We start from the raw sequence: 22,341 nt of genomic DNA, 5'->3' as shown, positions 1-22,341 counted from the left end.
CAGGCGGGTTTCTAGGAATGGCCCCGAGATCCCGCAGCCTGGGCCCTGGACCGTGCCGGCATTGAGAGCCGTGGCTGCTTTGCTATGCGGCCCAGCTGACGGCAGGTAGGAGATTACCCAGGTGGGCTGGATCTAATCGCGCGAGCCCTGAGAGCAGGGCGCTTTCTCTGGCTGCTGGCAGAGAAGGGAGGCAGAGAGAGGAGCCGGAGGAACCCAAAGCCCAGGAAGGAATCCACGCGATGGGTCTGTAAGAGGACTTTCAGCTCCAGATGCGAACGCGCCAGCCGACGCTGGGATTTCTGCCTCCCAAGGCCCTGAGCGGAGCACCCGCGGCCGTCCCGGGCTGCTGGCCTGCAGAACCCCAAGGTAACGCATGCTGGCTGCGTTAAGCCATTACATTTGTGGTGGTCTGTTATAGCGACAATGGGAAACGAATCGCACGGCCCTGGCTGCGACCTAACAGATGCCTTTGCTCCCGACCTCACCTACTCCCGCACAGTCACACTCGAGGGCACGGACAATGTTTGCCCGGCGCTCCGTGGCGGGTAATGCAATGATTGTGTTACTATATTTAGCGCTACACCGGCTAATACTTAGTAGCGTTTACTATATGCCAGGTATTACACTAAACGCTTTAGGTCACGGGACTCATTTCATCCTTAGAACAACCCCAAGATGTGTAGACGGTGAATCTGTACTGAGGTCCAGACGGATTAAGTGACTACCCCAGCTTGAGGTTCGCAGACTGTGCCTCCATGCACTACACCACCAGGCCTTTGCTCACACACACTTGCCTGAGATGTAAGGCTGTGGCTTTCACAGGGGAAGAAATCGCTTATGCCTCCAGTGGCCTCTAGGGGCAGAGTAATGAGGGCCTGACTCCTTCGGCCGAGTATTTCATGTCTGGCGCCGAGCATACCTGGTGGCGAGGTGCTCCAGCTTGAAGATGTGCACTGTCTCAGTGTTGCTGGAGGCACAGAGGAACTGCGAGTCCATACTGAAGACGAGGGAGCTGATGGTCACGTACCTAGAAAACAGAGCAGCGTGTGGACCAGTGAGCCAGGGGGTTACTGCCTGACAGTTCAGAAATCAGCTTTGTAAGAGAACTACATGTACCCTGAGTCTAGGTATTCTAAGAACCTCTTTGACATCATGTCATTCCTTAGGAATTAATGTTGAAAGTCTGGTTAAGGGTCGTGGTCTCAGGCGAGAAGAAACAGGCAGTTGTGCCTTCCTGTCATCGTGGAGGTTCTCCAGCTACTTTCCAGCTGCAAACCCCTACAGCCAACAGGCTCCCAGACCATCACACTTCCTTGTTTCCACAGAATGGAGTCAGGAATTACTTGTGGATTGTGACTCTCTTGCTCTCTCATTTCTCCTTTGCTGGCCACCCATCCCACACCAAAAAAAGACTCTCGTGGCTAAACTCTGTTAAAATGGCATCTTTGCTCTCGGGTGTACTAAGCAGTAATCGGGCCTCTGGGTCAGTTACCTGAGAAAGTATAGTTCTACCCACTCTGGGGCAGAGAGGAGGGGATAGAGCTGCCCACCCCCGGCCTCTCCCTAAATGACTGCAGCCGTCCACTGCAGAACCTCGGTGGGTACGTTAAAGTGGGTTTTACAGTGAACACACACCTTTTCATTCCTCTCCGAAACTCATAGAGTTTTTGCCCATCAGGTACAGAGAACACCCGGATGACCGTGCCCTGGAAAAGAAAGCAGGAGAACATTTTATACCATTCATGGCTTCACACAGACATGTCCCTTTAGAGAAGAGCTTGTTTTATTGGTTGTGAACATCTGTCCCCAAAGAGGAAGCACAAAGTGTTGGGCAGGGAGGCCTATTTGTTTGTGTATGTGCCGGATAAGCAATTCTCGGACTGTCTCTGTCTCCCCTTTCCCTCCCTCCCTAGCCCAATGCTCGGTGTGTGTTCGCTCAGATGGCTCTGGCTTCCTGGAATAGTCAGTCTCTGCTGGTCCAAACGGACCTGTTTTTTATGGCATTTGAACTTGATCACATTCCCTGATTATTCTAGTCAGGGGAGATCAAGCTGTCCTGCTAAATAGCAAAGCATTTTGTTTATATTACATTAATGAACGGCAGCATCTATCTGTATCTACAACAATGGGCACACACATTTCTCAGCAAGACGGTGAATTTCTGTGCAGAGTGTCTTGCGTCTTGCATAGCACAGGCCTCTGGTCTGTTGAATTAATAGATGCATCATCATATCACACCACACAAAAATTTTCTTCTGAAATGAATTCTGAGTGGGCCCAGAAACCAGTCAGTCTCACGTCACCAGACGCGTTTCATCAGATTGCCATCCAGCAGACCTGCAGCAGGAGGAGAGCCTGTGAGGATGCCGAGTGCACTCACTTTTTCAGAAGCGCTCGCCAGTTTGGAGCCCGCTGCGTTGAAGGTGATGGCGGCCAGCGTCCCCTCATGGGCAGCAATAGTGCAGACTGTTTTCTGTTGGCGAAAAGGAAAAACGGATATTGATTCCGGGAAAGAGGAAAGGTGGATTTCCCTCCCGCTCCTTCCTCTTTCCTTCTCAAACACTCTCCCTCATTTGCCGGTCGCCTGTCTCTCTCTTTCCATCAGGCCTTTTACATACAAGGTGGACACCATTTTCCAGTGTATCCAGATTATGCTTCAAGGGCCGCTCCGTTTCCTGCCCCCAGGGAGATGGACAATCAACTGTGCCCGGTGCGTAGTCTAGGGCCCTTCCCTGCATTCATTGTTAGGGGGCTGCCCACAGCAACCCTGCCCCGCGCTGTGAAGCTTGGAGAACAGAGGACAGGAAGTGTGCAAGAGCTGTACACTGTCACCAGCCAGGCCAGGGTGCAGTATAACACCTTCAAGCTGACAGCGGGCCACCAGCTGGCATGTGGTTTCCATGATACTGCAGATGTCTGCCGTGGCCTGGCACACTGCCTCCTGGCTGTGTTGACTGATGGCTTGAGGGCAAATATCATTCCCTTCTCCTCCACACCCAACCGCTGTGGCCAGAACAAACTCCCCAGTGTTGCTTCCACCTCTGAACCTCAGCCCACTGCCACAGAGCCTGCCTATCACCTGCCACTGACTGCGGGCGGAGCCAAGCAGGTGGGCCGGGCCAGCCCGCTCACTGTCGACTTACCAGGGAGTGTCCATCGTAAAGCACAATCTCGCCTGCAGTCAGGCTTCCGGGATAGGCCACGTAAGAATTGGAATGGTTGATTGAGAGGGCACACAGACCTGGCAGAGAACAAACGGCAGATGAAAAGCCAGCGTCCGGAGAGAACGGACCTGGAAGGGGCCCCTGAAAACAGTGCGCCTACACCGCCACCTACTGGTGAGGGGAGGAACGGCGCTGCAGACATTGACTTTAATTGGATGTTTCTAATCTAATAGATTAAGTATATTTACAGGGGGAAGATCTCCTGAGGACACGGGCCATGTCCTCTCCCCAGCTAAGCAATCAGGATGTAGAATATTCAAATGCCCGTCTTCACATTTTACCACAGGGCTCCGAAACCATATAGACTTTTCCAATTCCATTACCCTCTAGGCCTGCAAGAGAACTGACTCATAACTGACTTGGAACTTCCTACTGTGAAGGGAGAATGTGCCTGCCTCCCTGCAGGTGATCAAATACAGCCGGCCAGTCATTTCACGCTGGAGAACTGGAGGCGGCGAGGGAAAGGACCTGTTTAGAAATCACTCATTTAGGGGCCAAACATCCTGCCCTGATAAGGGAAAGGGCGCCTCCGGAGGTGGAAGTTTACTTGAGGACTGCGGTTAGAACCATGTGTCTACCACTGAGACACACTAAAGAAAGGGCATTCGGGACCCAAGGCGTTTGGACAAGGTTCTGGAGGAGTGAACAGCCAATCAAACCATCGAACCAACATAAGCCATTTTTATTTACAAGGGGGATTAAGGATGTGTGTCTGTGTGTGTGTGTGTGGGGGGGGGATCCTAATAGCACTTTTTAATTTTAAATAATTTTTTATTTTTTAATTACAGTTGACTCCAATAGCATGTAAGTGAAGGATTTTCATAACAGTGGTTTAGATTATTAATAACCTAATAATTCAATCATTAATTATCTAATTAGGTACCGACAATAGAAGTGAATTCAAGGAATTACCAGAACTGAAAGCATTACCAGAATAGGAACTCTGAGATTAGGCAAGAGAGATATCTTTTTTTTAAATCCTCACCCAAAGACATTTTCCATTGCTTTTCCTGGGAAGGGGGGAGAGAAACATCGACCAGGGCCGGGTACAGAGCACTGAGGTACGTGCCCTTGACCGGGAATCTAAACCAGGACCCTTCAGTCTTTGGGGCAATGCTCTAACCACTGAGCCAAACTGGCTAGAGCAAGAGAGACATCTTTTCAAATAAAAAAGGTAACTGACATCTTTGATACAGGTTAGTATGTTAAATGGGTTCCTTATAAAAATATAAGAAAAACTTCAGATCAGGCTCAAATGTACCCTACCTAATCTGCTGGGGGGAAGAACGGAGGAAAAAAATCCAACATTGAGAATTGGAACCAAGGTCCCACCTCCTGCTCTGGCTTTGCCAACAACACAGCCATGGCTGTGCTCATATCACCTGCCACACAGAACTATGGGGAGAATGTGACTGAGCCTGGCGCCCTTACCCGCATGCTCTGGCTCCCTGCACCCCCTTGCCTGTACAAGGTCACTCTTGGCCCTGGCCTCACAAGAGACCATTCAGACCTTCCCGGTTTTGTTCTGGGAACCCCAATTCCCCATCTCCTCTGGGTTCTTTGCAACCCAAATGCAATTTCAAAGACAGCTTGCCCAGCAGAAGAAACTCTGGTCTTGTGAAACGGGGGAGGGAAGATGACCAGGACACCAGGGTGGATTGCATGCGGGTGCCCACATGGGTGGTTAGTGGAAAGAAGGTAAAGATCGAACGTGGCAACCGTAGGACTTGAGTGCCAAATCCAAGAGTTAAGATCTTATAAATGCGGTTGGTAAGTCCTGAAGGTTTCTGAGTGCATATGTTTAAAAAAAGCAGTTAATCAAAACCACAACCAGATACCACTTTGCACCCACTAGGACGGCTATTATCAAAAGGACGGCTGTTATCAAAAGGATGGATAATTGGAGCCCTCGCACACTGCTGCTGGGAAAGTCACGTGGCCAGTTCCTTGGGAGACAGCCTGGCAGGTCCTCAGAAGGCTAAACACAGAGTCATTCATCATATAACCAAAAATTCCACTCTGGGGTATATACCCAAGAGAAATTAAAACACAGAGCCACACAAAATCTTGTATATAAATGTTCACAGCAACACTATTCGTAATAGTCAAAAAGTAGAAACAACCCACGTGGCTATCAACTGATGACTGGAGAGATAAAATGTGTTATATCCTGACGATGGAATATTATTAGCTAATAAAGAGAAATGAAGTACTGATATATATATAATACAACATAATATGGATGAACATTGAAAATATAATGCTAAGTGAAAGAAGCCTGTCACAAAAGACCACATATTGTATAATTCCACCAATATGAAATGTCCAGAAGAGATAAAGCTAGAGAGACAGAAAGTACATTAGGGTTGCCTAGGCCTGGAGATACAGGAGGTGATGGCAAAGAGGAATGGTTGGGTTTTTTTTTTGGGGGGGGGGAAATGCTCTAAAATTAATTGTTGTGGTCACACAATTTTTTGAATATACTGAAAGCTGTTGAATTGTGTACTTTAAATGGATGAATCATATGGCATGTCAATGATATCTCAGTAAAGAGGTTTTAAGAATATCTATCTGGCAGAGACAAGCTGAGGACATGAGTTCAAGGCCCAGGTCTGCCAACATAATGATTCAATATTTGTATTTATTGCAAAATAATCACAAATAAGTCTAGTTAACATCTGTCAACATACACAGTTACAATCTTTTTCTTGAGAGCAGAACTTTTAAGATCTAATCTCTTAGCAGCTTTCAAATATGCAATACGGTATTAACCGTAGTCCCCATGCTGTACATTACATTCCAGGCCTTATTTATTTTATAACTGGAAGTTTGTACCCTTTGACCCCCCTTCACCTGTTTTGCCCCCCCCCACTTCCCTGCTCTGGCAACCACTAATCTGTTCTTTGCATCTGTGAACTCATTTTTTTAAAATTCCACATATGAGAGATCGTATGGTACTTGCGCTGTTTGCCCCCCTCGGACTTCTTTCACTTAGCGGCGTGCCTCCCGGCCCATCCACGTTGTCCCAGTGGTAAGATTTCATTCTGTCTCTGGCCGAATATACTTCCTGGTACGTACGCAGCGCATTTTCTTTGTTGAGTCATCCATCGCTGGACACTTAGGTTGTTTCCGTATCTTGACTACTGCGGATGCTGCTGCAGTGAGCACGGGGGTGCAGCTATCCCTTCGGGAGGGTGATTGCATTTTCTTTCGGACATATTCCCAGAAGTGGACCGGCTGGATCACAGGGTGCTTCTGTTTTCAGTTTTTTGAGGAACCTCCCTCCTCTTTTTCACAGCGGCCGCGCCAACTTACATTCTCCCCACGGGGCACAAGGGCTCCCTTTCTCCACGTGCTCAGCAACGCTGGTGACTTCTTGAGGCCGTCTAACAGGTGTGAGGTGCCCTTCAGAGTTTTATGTGAAAATGCAGACACCTCAGAAAGGAAGAAAGGCTTCAAGCTCTTCAGCTAACGTGGAAGTTTCTGTCGTGCCTAATAGAGCATGAGATGGCCCTAGATTCTGACAAGAAGGGGGTAAGGGTGATGGCGAGGAAGGGTACCCTCTGACACTAACTGCGTGACTGGCAGCTCGCACTCCAGGTTTGCACCTGTGCCGACCTCCCGACTTTAGCCCGGGGGCCCTGCACACCGACCCTCGCAGGCTCAACCAAGGTCCCCAGAAATGCTTCACATGAGCTCCTTCGATCTCCTACGGTCCAATTCTCAGGCAAACCCAACCAGCTGTGAGAATGTAGCTTTATTTCTTGTGAAGCCCCCAAGGAAAACACGAAGAGTCTGTCTTCTGTTTCTGTCACAGGTGCCGCACAAAGCCTTTTAAGGACAGAAATGAGCTTTTCCTCTATTATTTTATAACACAGAAGTGATCATGTAAACAATCTGCAGAGCCCAGAGAGTAGGAAGAAAGAAGAAAAGAAAATCGCCCATCATTCTAAACCCCAGAGGCTTTTCACGGTGCTCAGTGTTCGAGCACATTTCCTTCCACCGGCGTTAGGTTTTGACGTGGCTTCTGCACTCATGAGACCCTTGCCACACATGTTCGTAAGTCGCCGTCAGCTATAATTTCACTGAGACAGTCTGGCTGCAATCCTCCTACGGCTGGAAAAGAAGGGCCTGCTATCTGTTCAAGGACCGGCGGCGTCACCCGCTGGACTAGAGGCACGTCCTGTGATTCCAGGTCGTTGTCATCTTGGTAGTCAGAGTGTGACATGTCAAACCTCAAGCAAGTTAACGGAGACTGATGACATGCGGTTCCCTCTGGGCTGATTCACGGCTCGGGATATGCCTTCCAGTTTTCAGAAACAGAAAGGAGTCTCTGTGCGTCGGCAAATGAGAGCCATCTCCCCCCACCGCATCGCCATTTCCAGAGAGGGATCACTGGACAGTAAGCCACGACTCTGTTCTGCCACACACACTATGTGCGGTGTAGGCTGCCCCTCGACACTCCGCAGAAGGCCGCGGGATCCGCGCACAACCGAGTCCTGCAGCGGGCAGACCCCGCCCGGACGTTTCCACCCTCCACCGCTCCGCGCGCAGACTGCTGTGCTGGCAGGAAATGAGCCCCGAGCCCCGTCCAGCCCAGCGCTGCGGGGGAACAGCCTGCGATCCTCCACAGGACGCAAAGGCAGACAGAGGAAGGAAATTTACAGCCACGTCGGACACTGAGTGCAGAGCAACGGGAGAGGCTGCTCGGGGCACTGATTCACGGCTCACGTGGGCAGCACACATCCCGAGTCTGTGAGCTCGAGCCAGTTAGACGGGACTGTGTCTCCCTTGTGGACTCATTAAGGGTTTATAAAAATCAGAGCCATCGTTGTTGCTGTTCAGAAAGTCTGTTAGAGAATGACAGTAAAGGAGACCGACCGCCGGCCTCAGGATTTTATGTTCGTGGCCCTGACAGTTCAGAGTCAGATGACGGTTCCTGCGTGAGGAGCCGGTCACGTCCCTGCAGGGCCAGGCTGCCCTCCGGGCTGGCACTGGGCTAGGGGGTGAGCCTAGCGGGCCGCCTGCACGTGCGGAGCATGCAGCCCGGGCTCTCACTCCCTGCCCTCGGGTAATCCCCCCGTAATTCTGGGGGGTGATAATTATCATCTCTGGTTTACTGAAGTAGAAAGGGAGCTCAGTGGTTGTTGAGAGGGTAATTATAAATTTCAGGACTTGAAAAACTCCTGGACATTCTCTCCGAAGGATGGCCAAGGTGTAGTAAGACGCACTGTGGTCGTTCAGCCTGACCCTGGCCTTTCAGAAGGAAATGCTAAATCCATCCCCGAATCCACTCGCAATGCTTCTCCGAGACAGAGAAAACACCTACCGCTGTTTCTAAGTTTTCTTGAGATAAAATTATTCCCTTTGCAAATAATACACATTCTTTCCAAATAGCCTCACACTTTCAAAAACTTCTTTCCTCCCTGTTTAAACTGCAGAAAGTGAGGTAACCAGTGAGTTTTCTGAGCTAAGGAAAACAGCCGTATTTACTAAAAATGAGGAGTACATGAGGAGAAACTTGGCTTTTCACAGAAGGTCCAGGCCTGGTCCTGCGGGCAGGCAGCACTGTGCCCTGGCCTGAGCAGCCCGAGTGGGACGGAGGGAGGGAGGGAAGGCAGATTACCGCTGGGTAACCCACAGGTCCCTCTGCCAGGAAGCCCACTGACTGTGCCCAGCTACCCTCTCTCCAAAAAATGGAGAGCCGCTGGCAGCTGAGCTTTCTGCCCACCTGAACGTCCCCTGCCCAATCCGCTGAGGTCCAGCTCAGGCCCACGCCTTCCGGGAGTGCTGCTCAGATTCTGTCTGCTCGCCTCTCCTGCCTGACCAGAGGGCACATGGTCCTGTCGACTCCCCGCACCCCAGTCGCACCCCGGGTCCCACCTCTATGTGTCCTGCCCCTATACGTCACACGGAGCAGATGGTCTCAGGGACCAGTGTGGCTAGATTTGGGGTTCTTGGTGTGTGGCTGCCATATCTGTACCTGCTGGTGCCCAGTGTGGCCACACAGTACGTCTTCAGTAGCAGTTCCTCTTCCAGACTAGTTCAACCCCTCATCCCTAAAACACCCAACTTAACCCCACGGCTCCCTCCCTCACCACCCTCCATTCTGTGAAATACGCTTTAAAGTCATCTCACAGGCCTTGACAGTGGCCTCGATGGCCTTGTTCTTTTAAAAATACCGTGTCACGGCTAAACGTTTTAAGCACTGAAGTCATCAGTAAAGGGCCATCTACATAACCGAGATGCAGAGGAGGGAACGAGGCACAGGAGAGATTTACCGCGTGGCCGGCCGTGCGGGAGCTGGTCGCTTTCCCAAACATTATCTCACTGAGTTCTCGGTCGGTCCTTCAAGATGGGTATTATCATCCCATTCTACAGAAAAGGAAACTAAGGCTCAGGGTCTACGTGACATGGGTTGGTCCATGCAGATCTTGAAAATTCAGTGACAGTCAAAGGACTGGGAAACCACAGGAAACGGAAGCAGCCACTTAATGATACTGAACTGTAATCAATTTACACCTGTGAACTGAATCATTAGAGACGCAAACCACTCCAGTGTGACGACTCCCCACTCTGCCACCCAACGGAGGACCTCGTCCTCGTGTACGCCTTGCTCAGTGAATTCAGACAATGTCACCACCTGCTATTTCAGTCTAACAAATCCAAGCCACTCCCCTTCTTAGCTGGGAAACGTATCCAACAGCGTCGCACCCTGAGAAGTTTGTGAAATCCAGTGTTCCAGCACATCCCCCAAGTAGACGTGTCTCTGTAACGTAACAGAACATACTCTCGGCGGCTCGGCTCCTGTTTCTCCTAGTCATGTAGACACGCCAAGTCAGAACCTGCTTTTAATTATTACGCCCACTCTGTGCTGAGCTACCACAGGAAATAATTAGGGGCAAACACCTCTCAGCATCAGATGCATGAAGCCTCCTACGCGTCTACCTTAAAAGCCCTGGCACAGTTGCCGAGAGCGGACCCCAGATGAAAGGAGTTTCTGTCGGGTGGCCGTGAGGGCCACACAGCCTCTTGCAGGATGCACAGCCTGATGTACTTGAACCTGCCACCATTAAAACACAGCTGCGGGGTAAACACCACGAACACTTTTAAAGCAAAAACACCGCTTCAGGTTCTCAAGTTGGGTGGGAATAGGGCTTGTGAAAGGGGCACCTGGACGCGAGAGGAGGGGTCGCCTGTCTCATCCGGGGAGCTCACCTGTTGGGTTTGCAGGAATATCCAGGATGGTCTTCAGCAGCTTCATGTCTTTAATGTTGTGGATGTAGATGGACTCCTCCAGGCACACCAGCAGCCTCTGCAACCACACAGACGCGTCAGCCTACTGGACCGGTGCCTCGGAAGGGACCGAGCCCATAGAAATCACCCATCGTTCCTTAAGTCCTAACTTGGTCCTGAGTCTAATGGAGGAAAAATGTGGATGATGGATTTGAAGATGTTTATGTATGCACACATGCACACACACACGCGTGCGCGCACACACACTAGCCACCTGAATGGAAACATAAAATACAAGACCTTTAGAAATTTCACCTAGAAATTGAGATTTTTTTTTGGGGGGGGGGGGGGCGGTTAGTTTTCCTTCTCCTTAGAATGGCAATTTCTGAACCCTTCCTGATCAGGATCCCTCCCTTTGCTGTTTAGGGCAATTTGGGGCAAGCTTTTGGGTTCCTATTTCCATCAGATAGGCTTCCCTTTTTAAATCGAATTTATTGGGATGACACTGGTTAATACGTAATTATACAGGTTTCAGGTGTATGATTCTATAACACATCACCTGTATATTGCATTGTGTGTTCACCACCCCAAGTGAAGTCTCCTTCCTTCACCATTTATCCCCCTGTACCCTCCTCTACCTCCCCACCCACCTTTCCCTCTGGTAACCAACACACTGTTGTCTGTGTCTATGAGCTGGTGGTTGTTTTTTCTTAATCCCTCCACCTTTTTCACCCAGCTCCGCAACCCTCCTCCCCTCTGACAGCTGTCAGCCTGCTATCTATGAGTCTGTCTCTGTTTTGCTTGTTAGTTTATTTTGTTCATTCAATCCCACATGTAAGTGAAAGCCTAAGGTACTTATCTTTCTCTGACTGGCTTATTTCATTTAGCATAGTGCTTTCCAGGTCCATTCATGCTGTCGCAAAGGGTAAGACTGCCTTCATTTTTTATAGCCAAGTAGTATTTCATGGTGTAAATGTGCCACAGCCTTTCTGTCCACTCATTTACCAATGGACACTTGGGCTGCTTCCAAATCTTGGCTATTGTAAATAATGCTGCAATGAAACAGGGGTGGCATAAGTTCTTTCCAATCAGTGTTTCTGGTTTCTTCGGACATATTCCCAGAAGTGGAATTGCTGGGTCATAAGGCAGCTCCATTTTTAATCTTTTGAGGAAACTCCATACTGCTTTCCACAGTGGCTGCACCAGTCTGCATCCCCACCAGCAGTGCACGAGGGCTCCCTTTTCCCCACACCCTCCCCAGCACTTGTGTGCTGATTTATTGATGGCAGCCATTCTGGCAGGTGTTGTGTTTTTAATTTGCATCTCTCTGATGATGAGCGACGCTGCACATCTTTTCATATGTCTCTTGGCCATCTGTAGGTCCTCTTTGGAGAAGTGTCTATTCAGGTCCTTTGCCCATTTTTTAATTGGATTGTTTGTTTTTATGCCAGTACCATGCTGTTTTGATTACCATGGCCTTGTAGTATAGATTTATACCAGGTAGCATGATTCTTCCAACTCTGTTCTTCTTTCTCAAGACTGCTGTGGCTATTTGGGATCTTTTGTGGTTCCATATGAATTTTTGGAATAGTTGTTCTAGTTCTGTGAAATATGCCACTGGTATCTTGAAAGGGATTGCACTGAATCTATAGATTGCTTTGGGTAGTATGGACATTTTAATGATGTTAATTCTTCTATCTATGAACAAGGTATATGCTTCCACTTATTTATATATCCTTCAATCTTTTTTCTTCAGTGTCTTATACTTTTCCAAGTATAGGTCTTTTACATCCTTGGTTAAGTTTATTCAGTTATTTTATTTTTTGATGCAATTATAAATGGGATTTTCTTAGTTTCCCTTTTTGATAGTTCACTATTGGTATATAAGAACTCAACTGATTTCTGGCTTTATTTTGTATCCTGCTACTTTACTGAATTCAGTGATCAGTTCTAGTAGTTTTTTGGTGGAGTCTTTAGGCTTTTCTATATTCAGTATCATGCCATCTGCAAATGATGATAGTTTTACTTCCTCCTTTCCAGTGTGGATGCCTTTTATTTTTGCTTGTCTGATTGCTGTGGCTGGGATTCCCAGTACTATGTCAAATAACAGTAGTGAAAGCAGACATTCCTGTCTCATTCCCCATCTTAGGGGAAACACTTGTAGTTTTTGCTCATTGAGTATAATGTTGGCTGTGAGTTTGTAATGTATGGAGATAGGCTCCTTTTAATGTTCGTAACAAGTCTCCCTCTTATATAGAGGTGGGTTTCTTTGCTCCCCCTGGGTCACCCAATCTTCTGATTTACCCCTCTCCAATGAATGGTCAGATTTTAACTTCACTGAATTCTTCTGCAGACCTACCTTTGTGCACTATCTCCAGCTCTAGTAGAGGGAACGGATAAGCCCTTCAGCCCTCATGGAACACCCCTCCCCCTCCCATGCTTGGCTCCACTCCCTGGGGGGGGCCCCTCCCCAGTGCTGTGAGACCCTTCTCTTCTCTTCCACTTCAAGTCCAGCCTTTCGAGCAGCCGCCTCCTACCCCTGCACACACCTGACTCCCTGCCCTTGAAGCTAGTGGTTCTCAGACTTGGATGCAGATCTGAGCACCCAAGGGGCAAGGCCGGGGCTCCCCCTGGAGCTTCTGGTTCAGGAGGTTGTTCAACAGGTGCCCTGGGGGATTCTGACGCACACCTGTGCTTGAGAACCACTGTTCTCAGGCCAGACCCTTTCATCCCAGGGAACAAAACTTGGAAAGGAAGGTACCTAAAACACTACAAAAGAGCAACAGGAAAAGACTGCCTTACTGTTTTCCCAGAAGACTCCTTGAAGCTCGGAAAAGTGGAGACCGACACTTTAAGCAGAAAAATAAAATGTCAACATCTTAACGTTAATGAAGGCTCTGTGGTCACAGGTCTGAGGCTGGGTGCTGAGAGGCAACAAGATTCTAACAGGGTCTCAACACTGATGACAGATCAGTGTTTCTCCACAGAGCACATATTCTCTGACTGCCCTCGTCCTTCTGTCTTTTGCCAGCACACTTACTATGGTTTGGACTGCATTACTCTATGCTTGTTCATGTTCTTAGGTTTCTGATAGTCTTTTGTATTTCCTCCCAGTCCCACATCCAATTCCCAGCACACTGGGTCCTCCACACATGAGTCCTGCAGGAATGGCACCCACTGCTAGCTTGTCTTCCCACCAGCTCTGACAGCACCATCTGCCCTGCGGCCCACTTGGCCGGATTTCAGGTCACCCCCTGTTGGCTGCAGACAAGAGTTATGTGGGAGAACAGAAAGGAAACATTGGAGGGAAAGGAGGTACTTTGTCTCCAGTTCCTGTGACAATCTGGGTATGGGCCTGGGAACATGCTTCCTTTAACAATCAGTTTTCAGCCTCAGCTCATTCCCTGTCTCTTTGGCTTACATTGACTTTTCTAGGTTTTACAATTTAATAATTCCCTTCATCTGCACTCAGCAGCACAGACCTAGACTCAGCTTCAGAAGCTGGATGCAGATGCTGCATCTGTTGTAGGGTCCTCATCCCCCAGCCAGAGGCTGAGAACAGGTGGCCAGAGAGCCGTAAAGCTTGAATATCGAAATGCATCCAGTTTACTGCCTTTATTCCCTTAAACACATCTTCTCAATCAAGGACCAGGGCAATCACATCAACTGAAAGTGGAAAATGTCACAATTACTAAATATTCTTCCTTTCTATGTATTTAAGGGACCCCTCCCCCACCTGGCAGGGAGGGGCTGCAGGAGTTGCCTAAACCTCAAGTTGTTAAGTCCCAAACCTGAACGTTTTAAGGGAAGCAAACCCCAAAAGCTTTCAAGACCTGTTCCAAGTCACCTTTTTAGGTGCAGAAACGTTAGAGACACCTGTTCCATCTGGGCTCAGATGAGCTTGGCCATTAATAGCCGAGTACAGTGGTGCCTCGGTTTTCTAAGGTCTCCGTTGATGAGCATTTTGGGTTACAAATGCCGTAAACCTGGCAGGAAATGCTTTGGTTTTCTAACAGGCCTCGGAAATCGAACATGCTCTGCGGCTTCCAGTGAGGGCAAGATCCTGAGGCCTAGTTGTTGGCTGTCAATCCCTCAGTTTTCCAATGTTTCAGAGCTCGAAGGGTCTTCGGGAACGGAGTACATTCAAAAACCGAGGTACCATTGTAGTTGCAGGTGCATTAATGTCCTTTGGCAGGTGGGGGAGAAGAGCCTTAAAGTTAATGAGTATTATATTGAGGGGAGTGACATCTAAAGGTTAACAGACCCGGATGCCTGGCTAACCCTCCCTTGTCCCACTTGTTAATGAAAGTATCGGAGAGCAAGTGGGAGAGAAGTTACACAGATACATGCCATAGATACGATTCGAGGGTTCTGGTCTTTACAGGACATTTGCCTAAACAATCATAAAAAGACAATCGGCTACTGAACAAGGATAGTTAATGTTCCCATACAGGCTACTACTCTAGGCAAAGAAAAAAAAATAGTTCTGCGAGAAAATTTAAGGCGCTCCCAGGAGATTTCAGAGAGAGCACTTGAGCCAAGCACGCGGCTTAAAGCCTTCAAGTTGAAAACTCTCAAAGTGCCTTTTCCTTCCCTTGCTAAGAACCCGGGTTTATTTTCTTCTTTACTCTGGCTCCTCTTTGCTTATAAAAATCCCAGTATCTTATTTCTCAGGCTTAAGTGGAGTCAATCAAAATAGCTGATCACCTCAAAGAAATAATCTCTTCCTTACCATAGGCTTAAGAAAGCACTTCGTCTCATCTGTTTAAAAAATTAATCAGCACTTCATAGTTTGGGTACAAAGACGGAAGAAAACACTGTCCTCGGCAAATGCCACGACCTCCACCCTCCTAATAGACAGAGCTGCATGGTCATACAGAGAATGCATGTTTGTTTTGTAGGCAGTCAGGAAACAGATATTTACGGAACATGTTTCTACCAGGCACTATCTTTTCTACCAGGTCTTACAATAGTGAACAAAACAGATACAGCCCCTGCCCTCCTTCCAGGACTTAAGACCTAATAATTCAAAGGAAACTCTGCTAATACCTCAAACACTTATTTAACAAGAACTGACATTTTTCAAGAGAAGGTGCTGCATATTTGAGATAAGGATAATCCTTCAACAAAGAAAACACTACAAGAAAAATCTTCAAGGGTTAGCTGGATGCAAGAAAAGTGGAAGCCTGAGGCCCTGGCCCACAGGGCAGTTTTACTGACTGGCTTCAGATCCAACCCAGGAGGACCACACTTTATCCTTGGGAGCTTCATTTCGGGAGGCATTCCCACCAATCTGCAACAAATGGCACCATCAGGGACCCAAAGCAGAGAGGCGCTCCTCTGTTGAAAGTGTCCCTGCAGTAGCTCAGGGAGAGTTTCAGAGCCTCAGTGGTGCACCCAGCCTGCACCCAGGGGAGGCAGGAGGACCAAGGAGGACCCACCACTGAGACAAGTGCATGGAGTAGACTCTCTTTACAGGAGCCCAATATATCGAGACCTGAGTATGAAAATCCCCTTTAGAATCTGATGCTTGTTCTAGAGACATTTGTCTTGAAGGGTATCTTTTTTTCTCTTCGGTCCCAATGAGCAGAAGCCTTGCAATCCAGAGGGATCCCCCCCACTTACCTGCCGGTTCAGCCTTATGGACAAGATGTTGCTGGAGTAGCTGTAATTACAGATCTCTGTGCCCTTCTTGAAGTGATAGACATTCATCTGCCGCGGCTTTGTGTGACTGACCACCACCACCAGGCTGCTGGAGAAGAGACGCTCCACGATGTAGACGTCCGGGATCTCATCTGGGAGGGAAAGCAGCTGAGGTTACCCAGGCTCCAGCCTCTCCTGAGCTGAGCCAGCCAGCCGGCATCCTCTAGGTCCTGTCGACTGGACACCCTCCATCAGCATGCATTTGCAATGATTCTTCCCCGTGGGGAAGCTTTAACTGCTTCCAAATGTAACAGTTCCAAAGCCCTTTCACGTATCTAAAGAAGATGCTAGTGACCACAGAGTCAATTTCCAGAGCTCCCCTCCAGGGCCCTGGGGGTGCCCCTGTTTGCTCTATGAAACACAGTGGGGTTTGGCAATCTCAGTCTACCCTTTTCTCACTGAGAGGTTTCAAAGAAGTGACTGCTTTGTCAGGAGCCTCTGCCTTCAGAATTCTTATCCCTGTTGCTAAGAGGGTGTCTGCCATGGGGGACAGTAATAGAAAAATTTCTGTACTCCTCCCTATCTTGCTGTGTTCCCTGACCTTTCTGGAACCCATTTCCTATTGAAAGCCATCTGGACGTCCGTGTAATGACCAGGGAAGTACTACTGTACTCAGGAAAAAGGTACATCGGTGAGCCTCCTGAGCGCCCAGAGCTGGAGAACTCTCTTTCCCTATGCATGCCTTTCTTGTTCTTGGGCAAGTCCCATAGGAAACACAGGACAGATATAGAGCAAAATAGAGGGTGTCCCCCACAAATGTACACACACTTTAACAGCTGATACCTTAATATTGAAAATGAAATGTATTTTAATAAACATTGCCTTTATAATTATCAAAGTGGGTGTATACATTTTGGGGGATACCCTATATTCATGAAAATGGCATAATAAAAAGAACATCTTACAAATAAGTGAGGAGCCCAATATTTTATTTACCAACCCACTTTCTTTCCAGGAAATCCAGAGACTGTATCCTTCACTATTGTGAGAGCATAAACTATTACTATATGAACCCTGGGAAAATAAGTCACATTTCTAAAGTTGAATTTTTTTGGTAAATATTCACCAACATCTTTAGTATGGACTATCTAAATAAGAGAGTATTGCTTTAGTAAAGCAAAGGACATACTTCCATGACTCAATGAATGCTACCAATATTCTAAAGTGCCTATATAATGGGGGAAAATCCTAACTGATCTTCGGGTATGACAGTTATAACAGCGGATGACTGTGCATATGTGTATACGAAAAACTGTCAGCAGTACGGTTTCTAACAAAGGATTTCTTAATATAAAATGATACCTAAGCTATTGCTACATCTCACTAAATGCTTCATTATGGTTTTATTTAAAACAAGCAGAGACATTGATTTATATTTAAATCTGAAAAATACTGACTTGAGTTTGGTGGTGAATGGAGGGAAATTCAGAAAGCTTAGGAGTAGCATGGATTAAAGTCTAGAGGGAGAATTTGACATCCTTGGGAATCTCTCTCTCTCTCTCTCTCTCTCTCACACACACACACACACACACACACACACACACACTTACTGCTTCCATGGACTTGGTCCAGTTGCTCCACAGAACTCAAAGAAAACAGCTTATAACCGGATTTGGTTCCAATTGCTAGGGATCTGTGGGAGAAAATGAGAGCCTGGGAATGACAATAGGTACTGGATCCCAGCCACAGACCTGCCTGAAGACAGACACCCCTTTTCCCTCTCACCTCACAGGGGACAGATAAACATACATGCTCAGGTGCTTCGATATTTGGGGACTTTCTAACTGGTGAGGCACACCTTGTCAGGTGGGCAGGTGTGTTAAGGTCAAAGATAGCTACACACAAAAATGTAAAATGGCTGAGAGACCTGAAACTTCATGGGCTCTGCCATCAAAACGAAAGAAATGAACCTACCAGACACTATGCTTTCCCAGCTGAGCAGAAATAGGAAAAATGGGATGTGTAGGAATATTCACCATAGTCCTACCCCCATCACAATTAGGGGTCTTCTGGTTATTCGAGAGGTACTTTACCAAGAGGTGAGTCATTTTTACATTCCACAAACCAGCAAACCAAACAAAAACTAAACACTTATCTGGGGCAACAGGGGCTAAGAAAAATGTTGTTGCTTTTTTAAAAAATTTTTCACTTCTCAGCCCATAGATAAAGACAGAATGTGAAACTCGGTTTCTCTGGCCTCAGGATGAAAGCAAATGAGTCCCTTTTGTTCAGCAGCCAGGAATCCCCTTCCAGCTCTCTCCTGCTTTGCCCTCGAGACCTGGGTGATGACGACAGGCAGGATAAACAGTCTAACCCTGAGCACTTCCATCCTGGGAGAATGGAAAGGGACCTTAAAGTACGAGCTGAAAGGGACCTTAAAGTCGTCCTCCATGGACCTAAAACTTAGTCCAACTTCCTCATTTAAAACAAGTATATGCAAAGGTGAGATTTGCTCTTCACAGAGAAGCACATACTAAAATAAGCAGCTGACTGCTACAAGCCCGATGGCCACAGCTCTTGTTTCACTCACCTAAAAAAGAGAAGGTCACATGATTTTCTCTGGAATATAATTTTTTCCTACCCAAACATTTGTTCTCCCTTGGGACACAGGGACAGGTGACTACACAGTCAACTCATAATCAGCCAGGTAGCCTCTTCTGTCCCTTAGCCCTCCAGCCTGCCCCAAGGCTAGCTGGTGTGTTAGATGTTTCTTAAGAGTAGCAGTGGGTTTGGCATCTTTAGCTACAGCCTTAATGATGACAGACAGCTACTGGCGAGGTGAGCCAGCAGCATCTTAAACCTTCCAAATAGGCTCTGTAGTGTTTACTGTTTTTAATTTTTTTCTCGTAATTTTTTCCACATAAATACAGACACATGCAGTTGTAAACAGGTTTCTAAAGCTTGCAAGTAACAACAACAAAAAAATGTAACTAGAGTCTTAAAATATTAACCAATAGATCTAGCAATTTAAAATAATTTTTAAACATATGCCCTGCTCTTGGAACAGAATAATTTTACATATGAGAAAATGACAGTGTGGTTGGTCATTGTTATGTTTTCAGTGATTAATCACTGGCTACAAAAGTCTCTGAATCAAAGAATGTAGACTAAAACCTTATTTTATCCATAAGGCCTTTTTGTAGAAAAAAAAAAAAATTCTCATCACCTCACAGGCATAGGGTTTGAGGTAAATATGTATCACCAAATGAAAAAATGTACCCAAAGTGTCCAGCACAGAGCCAAGCAGGAAGTGTGAGTGAAGGAGACCCATAAAGATAAGCCATCTTCACCCCCCTTCTCCAGAAATACTAGCTCTCAGGCTCAGACTCGGCTTAGAGAAAAAGACACACTGATACTCCTAAGTGTACCCAGTAAGGGGCTTGAGTTATTTAAAATTCAGTGTCATACCCTCTGTGGCTCAAAACAACTGACCGTGACAAAAACTTTTATTTATAGGTGACAACAGAGCTGCCCAGCAGAGCCTTTATCCAAGAAAACAGAACTAACAGTAGGGACTAAGGAAATTAACTTGCCAAGCACCCGACAGTTTTGAAAATAACATTCGTGTCCAGTTGCCGTGAAAGCCTGGACTTAAGTAGAATAAAGATTAACATTAATATAACCTAGCCCTGGCTGGTGTGGCTCAGTTGGCTGAGCATCCTCCCAGCACCAAGAGGTTGAGAGGTCACCGGTTCCATTCCAGGTCAGGGCACAGGACAGGGTGGCAGGCTCCATCCCCAGTAGGGGGCGTGCAGGAGGCAGCTGATGGATGTTTCTCTCCTCAATGCTTCTCTCTCTCCTCAATGTTTCTCTCTCCCTCTCACTTCCTCTTCCTCTAAAATCAATAAAAAATATTTAAAAAAATAATCTAATAAACAATGCTATAAAGCAGGAATTAGACCATTTACTAATAAGCAAACTAACTCCCCTCCTTAACCTGTGTTCATTTCGGAAAGGAAACACCCAGGCATTTCAACAGCCATCCCCTCTTGCAAAATTTTTCTTACAAAACATCAGAATTTAATCTAGACTGTCATTTTTGTAAATTGTGAGTCTTAACCGCGAGTGAATCCTAAAAACAATTCAGGGAGTCACAAATGGCTTTTAAAAAGGAAATAGAAAACAGCAGAGGGTATCGCCCATAATAAGGGTAAACACCATTATGTGACTCATTTTTTTAAAAATTTTTTTTCAGTGATATTACTTGTATATGGGTACTGGGGATGTCGTAATATACATTTCTTATTGCGGGTTGTGGTCAAGACAAGCTTCAAAGTCACACGTCTAACCAAGCTGTCCGGCCACCAGATCGCCAGACTACACATACAGTGTTTTGAACAAAAGGCATACTGTTGTTTGGCATTGGGTGTTTTTTTTAAAAGCAGAAAAACAAAGGGAATGGAAGCCAGGGTTGCTTATGGTACATGATGGCCTTAATTACACCACTGAATGTTCAATATTAGCATAGCCCAGTCGCAGGCCAAAAGCACAAGCCTGAAGCCGACTCCAAACCAGAACACAACAGAAACTGGTACAGCAGGAAGTGGGAGCCCAGGAGAGGTCGTCCCCGCGCGATGCGCTGGGGGCGCATGCCAAGGACGTTATCCCATATGGTCCCGGGCCGGCGTCTAGCGAAGCCACGGAACGAGGGGAAGGGAAAATAAACACACAAAAAACAAAACAAAAAAACCCTCATGCTTCCAAGGGACCGAATCCTCCAGATGCCTGAAACACAGGTCGGTAAATCCCAGCTCTCTGGCCAAGGTCCAAACGTGAACATCAAGGTGAAACATTCAAAATCCACTCGACAAAGCAACAGGGTGGAGCTCCTGCTCCGCGGGGAAAGCCGCCCGGGGCCGGGCCGGGGCTCGCGGGCTCGGCCTGCGCGACTCGGCCGGGCCGAGGGGGCTGCGTGGGCTCGGCGAGGGGACCGGCCAGGCTCCCGCCGGGCGCGGCGGGCGGAGCGGCTGCCCCGCGCCCGCGGGGCCGGGGCCGGGGCCGGGGCCGGGGCCGGGGCCCGGGCCGGGCGCGCGGCGGGGATAGGCTGCCGCTCCGCCCGAGGCCCTGCCCAGATGCCACGTTGAGATGCTCAAGGACAAATGGGAAAGTTTTTCCTGGACGCCCATCTTCCCGGGCCGCTGCTACCGCCGCCGGGGGTCAACTCGCAGCTGCCCCTCCCCTTTCCTCCCCTCCCCTCTCCTTTGTTTTGGTCTCGGCCCCTTCTTTCCCCAGACCCCCCGCTCCGGTGCCCACCGCACCCCCATTCCCGAGCTTTCCCCAGCCCTACTCCGCCGGCTGACGCCCCCCTTCGCCCGCGGCCGGCCCCTCCGGGCTCGCGGCCCGAGCGCGGGTAGGGGGCGCCCGAGCCCCTGCTGGGGGAGGGGCGCGGGCGGAGGCGGCCGCCTAGACGCGAGCCGGGGGCGGGCAGCCGCCGACCCTCCCGCCGGCGGCCTCTCGGGGCGCAGGCCCGCGCCTCTCTCGCTCCAAGTTGCGGACAGGACAACACCCCTGGTCGCGACTTTCCGTCCCCCGCTTCCCGGCCAGGCGGGCTCCGCGGCTTACGTGCAGTCCTGGTTGAAAGAGAAGCAGCTGAGCGCCGCTTCGACCCCGCCCGGGGGGCCGTCCGCGGCCTCGGCCTCCATGGGGGGCTCGACCCGGGGGAGCCGCAAACGCCGACCCGGCGACAGCCACCTCAGCAGCCCGCTGGCGCCGGCTCCGCGGGCCGGGTCGCCAGCCCCTCTCCGCCCCAGCCCCGCCCCGTTCCCGCTTCGCCCCGCCCCTCCTGGCCTCGCCCCGCCTCTCCTGCCAGTCAGGCGGAACCGAGCCACTGAGAGGACGGGGTCCTAACCTTCAGCCGCTATTGGTCACGAGGCCATGCAGCCCGGCATCCTTGACCAATTGGCGACGGCTGTGGGCGGGCCCGCCTTGCTAGAGGCCCGCCCCCGATTCCGGGACGCGGCTCGCCATTGGGCGAAGGCGTGTGATGCACAGGCTGCAGGCCACGTGGTGGTGTTTTCATTGCCAGCGCCGCCCGTCGGCCCGGAGAAAGGAAGAACCGGTGCAGCTGCGGCCGGACCTGCTGGCTCCAGTCCCGCATCTGCGTGGCGGCGGCCGCAGAAGCGACAGGCGGACGCTCTCTTTCCTACCCAACCCCATTCCCCTGTCACGTGTCACTCTT

At 48.9% G+C, this 22,341-nt stretch overlaps 1 protein-coding gene across 2 annotated transcripts in view; it reads right to left on the bottom strand.

Annotated features, from left to right (window-relative positions):
• Positions 1-21,905, bottom strand: part of WIPI1 (WD repeat domain, phosphoinositide interacting 1) — a 28,945-nt gene extending 7,040 nt beyond the window's left edge. Inside the window, exons 1-8 of one of the 2 annotated variants that reach the window (XM_081162116.1) lie at positions 21,726-21,905; positions 17,714-17,796; positions 16,086-16,255; positions 10,443-10,539; positions 3,144-3,241; positions 2,381-2,473; positions 1,636-1,706; positions 920-1,027 (exon numbers count right to left, since the gene is read on the bottom strand). In XM_081162116.1, the coding sequence (XP_081018242.1) occupies positions 920-1,027; positions 1,636-1,706; positions 2,381-2,473; positions 3,144-3,241; positions 10,443-10,539; positions 16,086-16,255; positions 17,714-17,796; positions 21,726-21,805 (800 nt within the window). In that variant the 5' untranslated portion in view covers positions 21,806-21,905. Of the gene's footprint in view, positions 1-919; positions 1,028-1,635; positions 1,707-2,380; positions 2,474-3,143; positions 3,242-10,442; positions 10,540-16,085; positions 16,256-17,713; positions 17,797-18,637; positions 18,694-21,725 lie in introns of those variants that run through there. The other variant, XM_081162117.1, reaches the window with a different exon arrangement.
• Between the last annotated feature and the right edge of the window lie 436 nt (positions 21,906-22,341).

This window comes from Miniopterus schreibersii (assembly GCF_964146895.1).
Source record: "Miniopterus schreibersii genome assembly, chromosome: 16".
In the NCBI taxonomy this organism is placed as follows: Eukaryota; Metazoa; Chordata; class Mammalia; order Chiroptera; family Miniopteridae; genus Miniopterus; species Miniopterus schreibersii.
The sequence above is the reverse complement of the archived record's forward strand: the minus strand, read 5'-3'. Positions and strand labels throughout refer to the sequence as shown.